General features: G+C 41.5%; 1 protein-coding gene across 4 annotated transcripts in view; it reads left to right on the forward strand.

Annotated features, from left to right (window-relative positions):
• The window catches only part of bcas3 (BCAS3 microtubule associated cell migration factor), a 465,863-nt gene that overhangs the window by 13,640 nt on the left and 437,438 nt on the right, over nucleotides 1–14,785 (forward strand). For all 4 annotated transcript variants that reach the window (XR_007042330.1, XM_047391219.1, XM_047391220.1 and 1 more), the window contains exons 6-7: nucleotides 10,395–10,476; nucleotides 13,299–13,371. Coding sequence is in view for 3 of the 4 variants with exons in the window: in XM_047391219.1 (XP_047247175.1) it covers nucleotides 10,395–10,476; nucleotides 13,299–13,371 (155 nt within the window). In the remaining variant the exon portion in view is untranslated. The remainder of the gene's footprint in view (nucleotides 1–10,394; nucleotides 10,477–13,298; nucleotides 13,372–14,785) is intronic.

Below are 14,785 nucleotides of genomic sequence, written 5' to 3' on the forward strand. Positions count from 1 at the left end.
ACACATGCATTTATAAGGATACCTGCTAGTGTAGTATAAAGGGTGACCACAAGAGGGAGTCCCTATTAGAGGAGAAATAATATTAATGAAATAGTGAAAATCTTTGGTGTTCACAAGGCCTTGCTCCACAGAGACTCAAGTTCTTTGAAAAAGTTAAAAAAGGAAGTTACATGTCAGTTGCTGCCAAATATATTGTTGTATTTGAAATATATTCTAATTAAACTTCCTTTTTCAATGTGGAGGATGTTATTTTTTGGGAGCCATACCAAGCAGACTAGGCAGGCTATTCTGACTTCAGCTCTGAGTAAGTCTTCGGAAATCATTAGAGGATTTTGTCAGCTCCATAACATTACAAATTACCCACAATGCTGCAGAGGTTTCTTTCACCAAGTATCGCCTTTCATGTAGAGACTGTCACTGAAACATGCAAACTTCACATACATCCTGTAAGATCTAAACACTCCAGAGTCCTTAATCAACCTCTTTCTAAACATCCACAGGCCACAGATAGAGGGACACACTCTTTCTTTATCCATGATCACACACTTTGGCCTCGTGTGATGTGGCAACTCCCGTACTGCTAACAGATTTTCTGTTGCAGTCATAGCGGAGCAGACTTGTACAGCTGTTTTTACCATGCTACACACCCAGTGAGAATATAAGCTCGGTGAGCAAGTGTCCTTCGCTTTCAGTCTACGTTGACAGTTATTCTGCTTCACACAACACATCCTGGCCTCTTTGGTTGTAATACTCTCCTTCCTCATTGTTTTTCTTTCAGTTTGCAAAGTTTACAGGATATTTCTGGGTTGTGTTTTTTTGCAGGGTTTTAAATAAACACTGATGGTGCCTCAGTTTCCATCTCCTGAGTGACTGTGAAGTGTTTGTGACATTTGCTAGGCCAACACCCTCTATAATGGCCCAGCACAGTGTGAACATACATGGCTTCACACGTACTTTGATGCACTTGTGAGATGACTTGTAGTATGCTGACAGGGGTGTTTAGGTGATGTAGATTACTGTCGCCTCACACTGGAGAGGTGTCATTAAGCACTGCCTGATAAGAGGCAGACTGTTTTGGACTAATTCTCTGTTGGGATGAGAAGCTTGGAAGTAAGATGTAAAAGTGAAAGCAACCAAGATCTGTGTTGGAGAATCTCTCAACTTGATAATCTTTGGTGAGATTTTATTAGAGCAAATCAGCATTTCTGTATTGCACATTGCGAAAGACAAACTGTTGTAGACACAGGCCTGCACAAGATTTTAAAAGTGTGAAAACACTATTTCTGCACGGTATTATAGTGTGGATAAGTATAAGTGTGGAGATAGATTTAAAGAGAGGATCAGCTAAAAAGCACAAGTTGCATGCTTGTCTTAAATATAATGTGATTTATTTTGAAGTAGATTTACAGATTGTTTGGAAGATCTAAACTAAACCAGATATTTCCATACACTACAAAAAGACAACTTTTTTCCCTCACTGTCACACTCTCGTTCAGGAGAGTCAGGGTTACCATTATTGTTTTTTGTTAAATGCTAAAATAATAAGAGATACATTTTTAAGTGATTTTCTTTTATTTATTTGTTCAAATTTAGATGTTTGCATACTTTAAGATTACTGTACCTTTAAATAATTCCGATAAATCCAGATGATGATGACACGTTATTTTAAGCTTCTGTTAATATGCAACATTTGGATTAACTAGAAGCAAACCTGTGGACACACTTTAATGCACACTTCAACACATTGCCTCCTTAATATCAGGAAGCGGTTTAGAAACCTCCAGAAGTCTGGGTACAGTTTGCAGATGCTTGAAGTTGCCATGCTCATGTGTTCAAACAACTACATGTATAAACAGCATGTGAACGTCCTTTGTCCCAGAGATGAACATGTTTTGGAGTAAAATGTGTGTATCTACCTCAAAACATAAATAAAAGACGTTGGCTGAAGCTGGTAAGAGATTGTAATTGTTTACAGTGAAACGAGTCCAGTATTGATGTCAGCTGAGGTGCCACTCAGAGAGGAAGAAGACATTTCTGCAAAAGCGACATTAAATGCACTCAGGCCTCATTTTTTTGATGAAATCAAAATGAAAGAGTTTGGGCAAAATGATCATAGTTGCTTTAGGATGAAAACTGGGGAGGTTTGCAAGCCTGAGAACACCATGCCAAAACTAAACTATGAGGGTGATGGCTTCATGTGGGGGTTTTGATGCAGGAGAGACTGGTACACTTCCCAAAATAGATGGCAACATGACTACAGTATGTAGGAAATATTGAAGATACTTCTCAATCATTGGGAGAAGCTTGTGAAAGAACACTCGAAACGTTGGACCACCACACAGTTTAAAGGCAATGTTACCAGATAATAAGAAAATGTATTTAAACTTCAGAAATTGAAAAAAAAAAACAGTGACAAAAAGTCGTTCTCATTATTCTGCCATTTGGCAAATAAAATGATGACCTAAAACTGGTAGGTTTGCTCTGATTTAATACCAGACAGAGAGAAAACTAGGTTATATTTCTTCTTATGTACATTTCTGGTTTTCTGCTGTTCTGCTCTTTACAAAGTAATGCTGGAACCCTGAGAAGGTGGCAAGTACCAGGTACCAATAGAGTTCTAACAATATATCCAGCTTAAATCTAAGGTACGATCAATCTCCATGTTTAATATTTGAAACCGGAGGAAATCAAACGCATCCGCAAACATAAAACTGTGAACTAACCCTTTAGCTTCACACCGTCAGGAAGCTACAGATCCCCTGAATCCTTAGCCAGTTGTGGTTTTCTCAGTCCTTAGTAACAGCGATTTCAAAGTGTTGGAAGCTTCTTTTGTAACCAGGTGTTGCTGGCCAGTCCTGTGAGAACTGCTTACATGCAAACTCTGTCTTCACAACACGGCAATTCAATTTAATTCAGTTTACTTATATAGCGCCATTTCACAACGCATGTCATCTCAAGGCACTTCACAAAGTCAATTCAATCGGATCATACAGATTTCAAGTCAGGTACATACATTCCAATTAATCCTAACTATCAAACAGTTCAGTCAGATTCAGTTATTTATGCAAATTGTTTAAAAAGTTTTTCTATCTAAGGAAACCCAGCAGATTGCATCAAGTCAGAGATTTGTAGCATTCACTCCTCCTGGATGAGCATGTAGAGACAGTGGACAGTCACTGGCGTTGACTTTGCAGCAATCCCTCATACTGAGCATGCATGTAGCGACAGTGGAGAGGAAAAACTCCCTTTTAACAGGAAGAAACCTCCAGCAGAACCAGAACCAGGCTCAGTGTGAGCGGCCATCTGCCACGACAGAGTGGGGGATTGAGAGAACAGAGCAGAGACAGAAAAAGAACACAGAAGCACTGATCCAGGAGTACTTTCTATGAGAAGGAAAAGCAAAATGTTATTGGATGTAGCTCCTTTAGTGGTTTTATCTAGGAGAGAAAGACAGATGAACTCTGAGCCAGTTTTCAAGTTTAGAGTATGAGAGAGAGCACATACAGTTAGTCACAGTAAAAGCTCAGTCAGTAGCCATGTCTAGGAGAAAAATAGGGTTAAACACTGAAAGACAGGGCCAATTCAAGAGCTAATTCTCTCATTCCTTAAAAAGAAGAGTTTTAGACATAGTTACAGGTCTGTAACCTAATGCTTTCAAGGAGCTGATTATTCTCTCTATGAACAGAAAAGTTCAGGAAAATTATTCTGTCAGCTGACTGACAGCAAGCAGAAACACGTGGGGGAGGGATAAATGCAGTCTGTGTTCTGTGCTACCTGGTTGATTTTTCAGGTAAATCTATCGGCTGATCAAAAATTGCTTTCATAACGTTTACTCTAAATATATGCATGGGTAGTGACGCATTGATTGAAATAAAAACAGGTTGTCAGAGTGTCATACTGTAGTAAAATACAAGGGTAGCACATATTTATGGACTAAAACATCTCCTTGTACTGTCTTACTTTTATAAGATAAACAGGTAGCACATATTGATAAACACCTTACCAGAATTATGGGCAGCACGCCTTGATGCACCTAATAACATGGTCAGAATGGTAGAAGTTTAGGTAGCACATTATAATAGACTAAATGACATTCTTCTGATGTTTGAATATAAGGCTACATCTCCTGATCAATACATGTGCAACAATTTAAAGCTATGTGTCAGAAAAATATGTATTACTCGTACTCGTCGTCTTCCGCTTATCCGGGACCGGGTCGCAGGGGCAGCAGACTCAGCAGAGACACCCAGACGTCCCTCTCTCCAGACACCTCCTCCAGCTCCTCCAGGGGGAGCCCAAGGCGTTCCCAGGCCAGCCGAGAGACATAGTCCCTCCAGCGTGTCCTGGGCCGTCCCCTGGGCCTCCTCCCGGTGGGACATGCCTGGAACACCTCCCGAGGAAGGCGTCCAGGAGGCATCCGGTATAGATGCCCGAGCCACCTCAACTGGCTCCTCTCGATGTGGAGGAGCAGCGGCTCTACTCCGAGCCCCTCCCGGATGGCCGAGCTCCTCACCCTATCTCTAAGGGAGTGCCCGGCCACCCTACGGAGGAAGCTAATTTCAGCCGCTTGTATCCGGGATCTCGTTCTTTCGGTCACGACCCAAAATTCATGGCCATAGGTGAGGGTAGGAACATAGACCGACCGGTAAATCGAGAGCTTTGCTTTTCGGCTCATCTCTCTCTTCACCACAACGGACTGGCACAGCGCCCCCATTACTGCGGCAGCCGCACCGATCCGTCTGTCGATCTCCCGCTCCATTTTTCCCCCACTTGTGAATAAGACCCCGAGATACTTGAACTCCTCCACTTGAGGCAGGAACTCCCCTCCAACCTGAAGAGGACAAGCCACCCTTTTCCGGTCGAGTACCATGGCCTCGGACTTGGAGGAGCTGATCTTCATCCCAGCCACTTCACACTCGGCTGCGAACCGCCCCAGCGCATGCTGTAGGTCTTGGATACAGGGGGCCAGCAGGACCACGTCATCCGCAAAAAGAAGAGACGAAATCCACTGGTCTCCAAACCAGACCCCCTCCGGCCCTTGGCTGCGTCTAGAAATCCTGTCCATAAAAGTTATGAACAAGACCGCTGACAAAGGGTAGCCCAGCCGGAGTCCAACATGCACCGGGAACAGGTCCGACTTAGTGCCGGCAATGCGGACCAAACTCCTGCTCCGCTCGTACAGGGACCGGATGGCCCCTAATAAAGGGTCCCCGATTCCATACTCCTGGAGCACCCCCCACAGGGCATCACGAGGGACACAGTCGAATGCCTTCTCCAGGTCCACAAAACACATGTGAACCGGTTGGGCAAACTCCCATGAACCCTCGAGCACCCTGTAGAGGGTATAGAGCTGGTCCAGTGTTCCATGGCCGGGACGAAAACCACACTGCTCCTCCTGAAGCCGAGGTTCGACTATCGGCCGGACTCTCCTCTCCAATACCCTGGCGTAGGCCTTACCAGGGAGGCTGAGGAGTGTGATCCCCCTGTAGTTGAAACAGACCCTCTGGTCACCCTTCTTATTAAGGGGGACCACAACCCCAGTCTGCCAATCCAGAGGCACTGTCCTCGACCGCCACGCAATGTTGAAGAGGCGTGTCAACCATGACAGCCCAACAACATCCAGAGATTTGAGGTACTCAGGGCGGATCTCATCCACCCCCGAAGCCCTGCCACCGCGGAGCTTTTTAACCACCTCGGTGACTTCAGCCTGGGTGATGAAAGAGTCCAACCCCGAGTCCCCAGCCTCTGTTTCCACCACGGAATGCGTGATGGCAGGATTGAAGAGATCCTCGAAGTACTCCTTACACCGCCCGATAATGTCCTCAGTTGAGGTCATCAGCCACCCACCCCCACTATAAACAGTGTTGGCTAAGCACTGCTTCCCCCTCCTAAGGTGCCGGACGGTTTGACAGAATCGCTTCGAGGCCAACCGGTAGTCGTTCTCCATGGCCTCACCAAACTCCTCCCAGGCCCAAGTTTTTGCCTCTGCCACAGCCCGGGCCACAGCATGCTTGGCCTCACGGTACCCGTCAGCCGCCTCAGGAGTCCCACAAGCCAACCACAGCCGATAGGACTCCTTCTTCAGCTTGACAGCATCCCTTACTGCCGGTGTCCACCACCGGGTTCTGGGATTGCCGCCGCGACACGCACCGCAGACCTTAAGGCCGCAGCTACGGGCAGCAGCATCGACAATAGATGCGGAAAACATGGTCCACTCGGACTCTATGTCTCCAACATCCCCCGGGATCTGGTCAAAGCTCTCCTGGAGGTGGGATCCAACTCACCACCAGGTGGTGATCAGTGGACAGCTCAGCTGTTGTAAAGTATTTAAGTAATTTGCACCACTTTGTTAAATGGAAGCCATAATGTTTAATATCCTCAGTAACGTTAACAATGTGACATCCTGACTGTTCAGAGGTGCAGCATCATTATAAGCACAGTAGATGTCAGGATGCACAGCTGGCACTAAAAAGCAGATGTTTTTTGTTGTCACCAGCAGTATACTGTGTAATAATAATTTGATAGAAGTCAAACTAAACGTTTTTATAAATATAAGCTGCTTGTCAAACTAACAGTCATGAAATGGTAGTTTGGAGGTTAATCCAAATAAGAGACTTATAAAGTAAGTTAGGCAAAACTTACCTCCGAAACTGAAAAAGCAAACTTCCACAGGTAGGACAGTGGAATAAAAAGGCTCTCAGAGGGACTTAACTTCAGTCAGCCCTTGCGCAGAACCACAGAGTAGGACAGATCGGTGGTTTGGGAATATTGTTCGAATGCCTGAGATGGCTTCTGGCAACCTATTCATAGGACCTAAAACCACAAGACTTATTTGAAGTAAACTTTTCATAGTTTTGACATTGCAAATTTTTGAAAACAAGAAACATAGTCATGCCTAGCCTGGACAGGCTAATATTAATATTAATATTCCAGAATTGTGAAGGGTTATTTATACTTTGTCTGCATTTCCACTATGAAAATCTTGCTTTTTGATTCTTTTACTTTCATATCTGCACTGTTGGAAATTGTTCAGACTGAAACTGGTAAAATGATATTGGCACTTCAACATGGTGTGGTTGAAACAATGAAAAAGTTATTTTTTTCACAGAGCGTCAAACACAAAGACAACTATGCTGAGATGTTTTATTAGAAAAAATGCTGAGAAAAACCCTGCATGGTACATATATTTGTTCTTTTCGAAAATAATAATAGATTTGTTCTCTTTAAGTTCACATGTACCAGCTGGTTTTTTTGCACATGGTCATAATACTTTTGGACTGTCAGCTGCTTATGTGGTATTGGGTTGTTCTTTAAAGCACGTTATTAAAACTAGAACATGATTCTTCTATGATCATTGGATCCTCTGCTTCTATCTGTATTCTGTAAAGGACCAAGATCAGATATCTGTTACTCTCCGTAAGTAGCAGCAGCTTCTTCAAACCCCCAATATATCTGCCACAGTGCACGTATCTACTCATGGATATGCAGCAAATATCTGTTAACAGTTCACAGCACTACGTTTGAGAGATTAAAACAGAAGAGCAGACACTGTGATTCTACAAAAACAACTGAACTACAAATGAAATGAATATAATGAATGACTTTCTGCTGGGAATGTAACTCTGGGAAAGCAATTTAACATATTGCACACTCTGTGCTACTAACGTAATGCTACAAATGTCGTTGATTGCAGAGGATATCACACAGAGCCGTGGAAGGCGAGGATGAGCTGCAGGGTAATGCACCATAACCCTGCACATAAACCTTTAGCCATCCTCTTCTCATTTTAATCCAGTAAATTTCATTATAGTCCCTTGCAGGCCCATTTGCCTGTATAGGAATCCTATTGTGTTGCCAGCTACTGGTGCAGTGCTCATATAACCAACCTGTATCTCTAGTGTTAATCTTCCATCACTGGGCTTCTTTGAATAAAAACACAACTCCAAATCCCTCAGTTTGGAAAGGCTACTAATGGCACAAAAAGAGTGATCATCCCCTTGGATGGGTTTAAAGGTTTAAAACAAACAGATTACAGTACTACTAAAGTGATAATGCAGGTTTCTCTGCAATTTAGCCTATAAAAGAACAACAAAACTAGGACATTGTGCACTTAGAACAATGTGGTATTACACATGTCAGACACTGGATAGATCCACACTGAGCACTGACCTAATACACTGGCATGTCATCTGAATGCAGAAAGCCTAATCTGGACCTGCCTTGCATGCACATACTTCCATTAAAGTGCTTATTTTACCATTTGGTGGTTATTTTTTCCAGTTTAATAAAGACCAGTGGTGCAGCAAACTTTACAATCTGCTCTAATAATAAACCCATCAATGTTTATCCCTAAATGTCATTCAGAGTCTGTGTAAATGCGCCGCAATGCATCCGTCTGGTCAAAGAGGGGAAGATTTTACAAAAAATCACAACCTTCATTGTTGATCAAATGTTATAAAATGTCATAAAACACTTTGCAGTGTGTCATAAAGCTTGTGGTTCAAGATAATCTATGATTTTTGCAGTTTCTGTGCTGAGTTAAAGTTTTTTGACTGAGAGGTTGCTCTCTATCCTGAGAATCTCCATGACTTTGTGATGGAGAAACCCAGCTTACTGACATATAAAGAGTCAATTTCATTTGCCAATCAACTCTAAATAAACCTGGTTCAGTTGTAATTAACAGGTTTTGCATCACTTCTGCACAATGCAGTTACACTTATTGGGTCCATGTAAGGTGGTTTGTTTTGCAACAGCGTTGCACTTTGGAGCTAAACAGGAAACACTGGCTATTAGGGTAAAGATTGGAAGAGATTGTTGGGGATATTAAGATTGATTACTTGTCAGTTTATATAAAAAAACAAAGGATGACACTAAAAGAGTAGTAATACAGCCCAAGGTCAGGTCAGCTTCTGCTGTATCAACTTTTAGTCAGTGTGAACATGAATATCACCTGATTGTTTTGACATCAGCTCTTTGAAAACTGTTACTTATTATTACCTAATATATGGTCTGTGGGACTCAAGAAGCAGTATCTCTACCCACTTCTTCATATGAAGTACCCCAAAACCAAACTGGATTTTCCAACAGATTTGCTGTTTTGTGGTGAAAATGTTTAAGATTTTCTTTTCTTACTATGGTCGTAAACTGCTCTCTCTCAGCACAAGTGCAAACCCATGCAAGGGATCCCACCAGTACCACCAAGAATGGTCATCATTCTGACTGATAAGACCTAACACATTGTCTGAATATTTATTTTGAATTTACATTAGGAATACTGTGATTTTTACATTAATAGTGATAATGAGAATTGCTGCACGCACATTTGCAGCATCCTCTCCTTCTCTAGTAAAACTGTGTTTGTTTTTGGTTCCGGGTGTTATGATGGAGGGTTATTCTTGGTTTATGATGGAGATAAAACTGACCTGATGTACGAAGGACGGTGGAGAGGCTTGTTGTGGAGGTGGGGCTGCATGGCCGACTGCTGAAGGCGGCGACTAGGTGGCTAATCTGGCTGAATGAGAAGGTGTGGTGTGCTTGGTGAAGGAGGCTAGACGGCAGACATGTTAGCTCAGCACGGCTTAGAACTGACCTTCATGAAACAACTACACCACTGACTTGTGTTTGTTTGTGGGATAGCAGGATAGATTATTTACAACTGAAAGAAAAAAATGCTCCGTGTAAACCTGTACCTGTAAAAGTATCATTGTCTCAACCTAGCTGGATGACGTAGCAGCTGAAATGTATCCTTCCAGGTGACCCAATGATGGTTCTGCTGACAAACTTATAGTAAATGTCTTGATTTCAAACCTGATTTAGTAATGAAAATTGTAGAGACTAGCATCACTTATGGATCCATATATGCTGATGTGACATCCTCTTAGTGGGGGTGCAGGTAACACCATTTGTGTGCAACAAAGCTGAACAAAGTAATTAAAAGCAGCTGAAGGTCTGCTCATGTCTGCTGGGATTAGGATGGTTTTCTTTAGCAATGCTCCACAGCGCTTGTTTTCACCTCTCAAATTTACAGAGTGAGTACTTTAATCTATCAACCAAAGCAACTTTTGGTTACCATGGAGACCGAACACAGACAACCATTATTGCTGATCAAGGATTTACACTAACCTCTTAAGCAGCTCACTTTACTGATTGGGCATCAAGAAGTGTGACACGTGCTACTTCCATCCCAGGTGCCTCTTCTTGTCCTTCCTCTGTTGGACACAAACACTTCATCGATATCGTCCAGACAGCAACCTCATCTCCAATGACACTGCTGATAACTTTCAAATAATATTTGTCTGTAGTGTAGAAAACACTACAGGCTACATTCTTCGATGGAATGGTTGGGGAGTTTTTACATTGTAATATTTATTAATTTCTGCATCCATTTCTCTCAGTTGGCAGGAGAAGCCCAAGAGCTGTTCTCGGTGCGTCATGGACCTGTGCGAGCTGCTCGGATACTTCCTGCTCCTCACATCAGTGAGTACAATATGAGTCAGTTTACATCGGAGAACATGAAGCAGCCATTTAACAGTAGTGTTCGCTTCAGAGTTTAGTGTGCAAACTGACCCTCTCTAATCACAAGATGTCTGATGACAAACGTTTACACAGATTCAGTAATTTTTACTCCTAACAAACAGGGATTGGGGTAATGGAGAAAAAAGTGAATCTGTTTGTACATTTTAAATGTCTCAACTAAACAATGGCAGCTTTTTGTCTTCATCGTATCACTTAATGGAATATTTCTTTACTAATAAACACATTACGTCCAGGATTCTATCTTTGGAAAAAGGTGTCTTTAAGACCTTTTCTTTTTACATGTTCAAATGTTTCTTCTCAATCTAATTTATCTGTACTGTGGTCCTAAAAAAAGTCTTTGGTTAACTTGATTTCAGCGTCCAAGGTCAGCACTTATTTAATTCTCGATGGAACACGGTGTGTAGTTGTGGGCACTTTGAACGGGGCTCTATCATTTAAGTTAAAGAGTACTCCGTGCTACCTCATGCTCATGTTGAAGCCAGCCTGTGATTTCTTTTGGCCTGTTCTCAGTCAGTGGTGGAAAGCCTCTGCAGTAAATGCCTCTTTGTTGCCAAAGCCTTGTTGGAAATCTTCCTGTGTTCTGAATGTGTTCTTGGTCAGTTATTTGACTGTTTTACATTGTACTCTTGTCCCAAACGTTCTTAAGCAATGAAATAAAAACAGTAATAAACATATATATATTCAAGATAGAAATTCTCGGTCCAGCTGTCTCAAATTAAAATTTAAAATGACAGATCTTAATAATCACAGTTTATGTGCCAACAGGATGTCCAACTGTGACAAACAGATTAGTAGATCCACTGGTCAGAGCTGGCCAGTACTATTTCACTCTGGGGTCCTCCTTGGTGAGTGGAGGTTATCAGGGTTTGCCCTATTTATATCTCCTGTTGTGCTTGATTAAATGTTGTCGTGTTCACCAGTGGACAGTGGTGCAGTTCCCAACACCGCTGAGAGACGAATTTCTTTCGGAGAGCATCATACAATATGATGATGTTGTGATTGACTCACATTGTGCTTTATCACAGTTTTTCCACCACTTCATCACTAAGGTTTCTATCAGATGTGTTTTTAAAGGGAGTAAAATGTCATCTAAATAACTTGCGCTATGAAAAACATAATTGCACTTAAAATATTATAGCCTCCCATATCATGGACATACATTACGAACACATTATTACAAGTTGAAATGTTAATGAGTTCTAGTTCTAACTGTACAGTATAAACACCACTGTTCTTATTTCTAAAGTCATGATCTCCATGGTTCAGTTGTTTCAGAAATGAGATGCTCCTCAGGCACAAGGTTCAAATTTAATCTCTGCAGGTGTCAGTCAGTGATGTAAAGGCTGGTTTGTGGCATGTCATGTTTTGTGAGAAAAACAGCTTTTTGTTCTCCCTCCATGTTCCGGGCTTTTGGCAAATTTCAACAGCACACAATGGCAGCATTTGAAGAGTGCTGGAAGTGCATGAAAGCGAAGCACAGTAATAAGAAGCAGCAGATCGCTCGACACATGAGGGGAGTAATTCTCTCAGCAGAAAATAAATATGAATTGTACCACTTCTCGGTAGGATACTGATTGCAATCTGCTAGAGTTCAAACAGTGTTGCACTGTGGTAGGCCATTAAAAGCCCAATTGTCTTGCTTGAGACTGTGTGTGGGTGGACTTAAAGAGCCCCTAAAATAGGTGTTGAATATTAGAAGCAAGGTCTCTCTTTCCGAGCACATACAGGGAACTCCATGTTTCCTAAAGGGAACCCATATATTCAGTTGCTCTATGGAGGTTAGAACCTATGGTCCCGATGCCTGTGAGTTGGATATTTTCTTTTGTCTTTTTCTGACTGATAGCCAACTTTTTTTAAGGATATTTGCAATTTTTGTAAGGATATACAAAAAATGTTTAATAAAGGATTTTTTTCAAACTGGGGTCAGTTTGTGTTTCCCTGAAAGGAGTCATACTTGTGCTAAATATTTCTGTGGAAGTTCACGTCCATCCTTATGTGTTTTTCTACCCCAGCACCTTTCAGTCAGTGAGTCAGTAGTAATCAAATCAAAGTGCCCTTATTCATCAGATGCTATGTTTTACGGAGAAGGCTTATTTTAGTGACTACGTCATTCTGCTAATTCTCAGAGAATCAATATTTATGTTAGAGCTCAGGATCATGACTGAGAAAGATGTCTGATGACAAACATGAAAGAAGAAAAAACCCTTTTGGGAGTGTTAGGGGCTGGTGGGGCAGCCGCTTCTGTTCTCATGCCATACCACAGGAACTCAGGCTGATTACTGTCGAGCCTCAAATTACAGTCTTCTGAACGGGGACATCTTCTCCAATCTGAGCACCCCAATCCCATGATCCCCTGCCTGACAGCAAATATGGGACAATTAAGACAAACTCCACTTAATGCAACATGTTTTCTCTTTGTTTTTATATACCCGCTGGGGTTGTAACGAAATGAACAAGACCAGGGTTCTTACATTCCCAGATTTATCAAAATCATTTTAGCTAATTTCTTTATTTTTATATAAGTTACCTTAGCCTCTTCTTAAAAACAATGGCAAAGTTTGAAATACATTTTTTAATTCAGTTTTTAAACCTTATTACTATACATTTCAGGGCAGCACATACCCAGAATGGTTGTCGCCATGGCAGTAGACTTACCTGTTGGTTTGAGAGTGGGCAACCAAACTGGTCTGAAATGTTGAACATGTCCTATTGAGTGCTGATAATTCTGCTTGTCTCATCCATGGACTCCTCTTCCTCCGTAGGTCCTCTGAAAACAGACAGCTTTGCTGAGAAGAGGCCATTGTTGGGGGTCTGTAAGAGCGCAGGGTCCTCAGGGTGAGTTCAGGAATCATCATAGAGCTGGCAGCACATCCTCACTAATCGCCATGTTTGAAGGCCTTTACATTAAAGGTCACATTAAAAACAACACATCTGCACTTTATTATTTAGCATCTTTATGGTTTTATCTACTTTACAACAGCGAAATGCTAAAAACAACATATTGGAATACTGGGTAGAAATTTACAGTTACTACAAAAAGAAAGTACGCCCCCTATTAATTCTAGGGTGTGACATGTTTTGCATGCATCTAGATGTTTGTGTCACAAAGTTTTTCCATTTTCGCCTTATCTTTGTTTCATAAATAATGATAAGTCTGTGGTGCATGGATTTGTAAACCGGAGGTCAGACAGTGTTTCATCATTTATACATCAATATTACAGACTTTATGGAGGTTGTTCTTCCTACTTACCTTCACCTAATATTATAGTAATCTCTTCAGTATATATAAAATAGCTTGGGTTGACATTTCGATCATATCATAGTTATGAAGGAGTGGTGAAGAAGAAGGGAAAGCCAAGTGGTCATTTATTCACATCCTTTGCAGGTCCTGCTGGTGTCTAAGAAACTGTGATAAATAAGTTCCTCCTTGCATTGGGCTAAAGCCAGAATAAATGAAGCAAACACCCTCTTCTGCATTTTGTAATATTTCATAACAAGAGATATACCTTTCAGCCTGTAGGGAACTGTTGAGTTTCATTTAGATCAAAACTTCTGAAATGTTTAGAATGTTAATGTTTTTAAGGCGAAGCTCCTAGCAGAACAATTCTGCCTTGTTGAAGTAACTCATGCTCCTCAGAGCTTCCTCACTTCAGTAAACATTCAGCCTTTGCCTCTATTTGCTGTTGTACAGAAATAATACAGAACCCTAACCTGTACGCACCGTTACATCTGTATTAAGAAATCTAACAAACCATTTAATTCGACTTGAATGTCATAGCTCATTTTTAGTTTACTTCGACTTGCAGTATTCAGCGATATAAGTCTCCCAACCCTCTAAATCCTTACACTGGGATCGTAACTCTTTATATTTCATCATTAGAGTTTAAACTAAAGACTCCTCACTGCTTTTGTTCTTGATCCTTTATGCTTTGTATGACTTGAAAGCCTCCGCAAAGTAAGACATGTAAAAGTTATGAAACAACTATTAAGCTTGTTAAGCTTGTGCAAATATGCAAGTAATACTGTCTTTGTTGAAGGTAACATAATCATTTGCTAACTACTCTGTTGTTTTATTTATCTGGAAATTAGGACTGTAGTACCTCTGGTTAGAGTCATACGTTTGGCTTGCTAAAGGTCCCTTTCATAGAGTTAGTTTGTCCTGTTTGTTGATTTTTGCACGAGTTGATGGTGTCTCATATTTTCTGTTCAATATGAAACATGACCAGAGACAAATAATACTATGAGCTGT

This window comes from Girardinichthys multiradiatus, chromosome 18 (assembly GCF_021462225.1).
Source record: "Girardinichthys multiradiatus isolate DD_20200921_A chromosome 18, DD_fGirMul_XY1, whole genome shotgun sequence".
NCBI classification, from domain to species: domain Eukaryota; kingdom Metazoa; phylum Chordata; class Actinopteri; order Cyprinodontiformes; family Goodeidae; genus Girardinichthys; species Girardinichthys multiradiatus.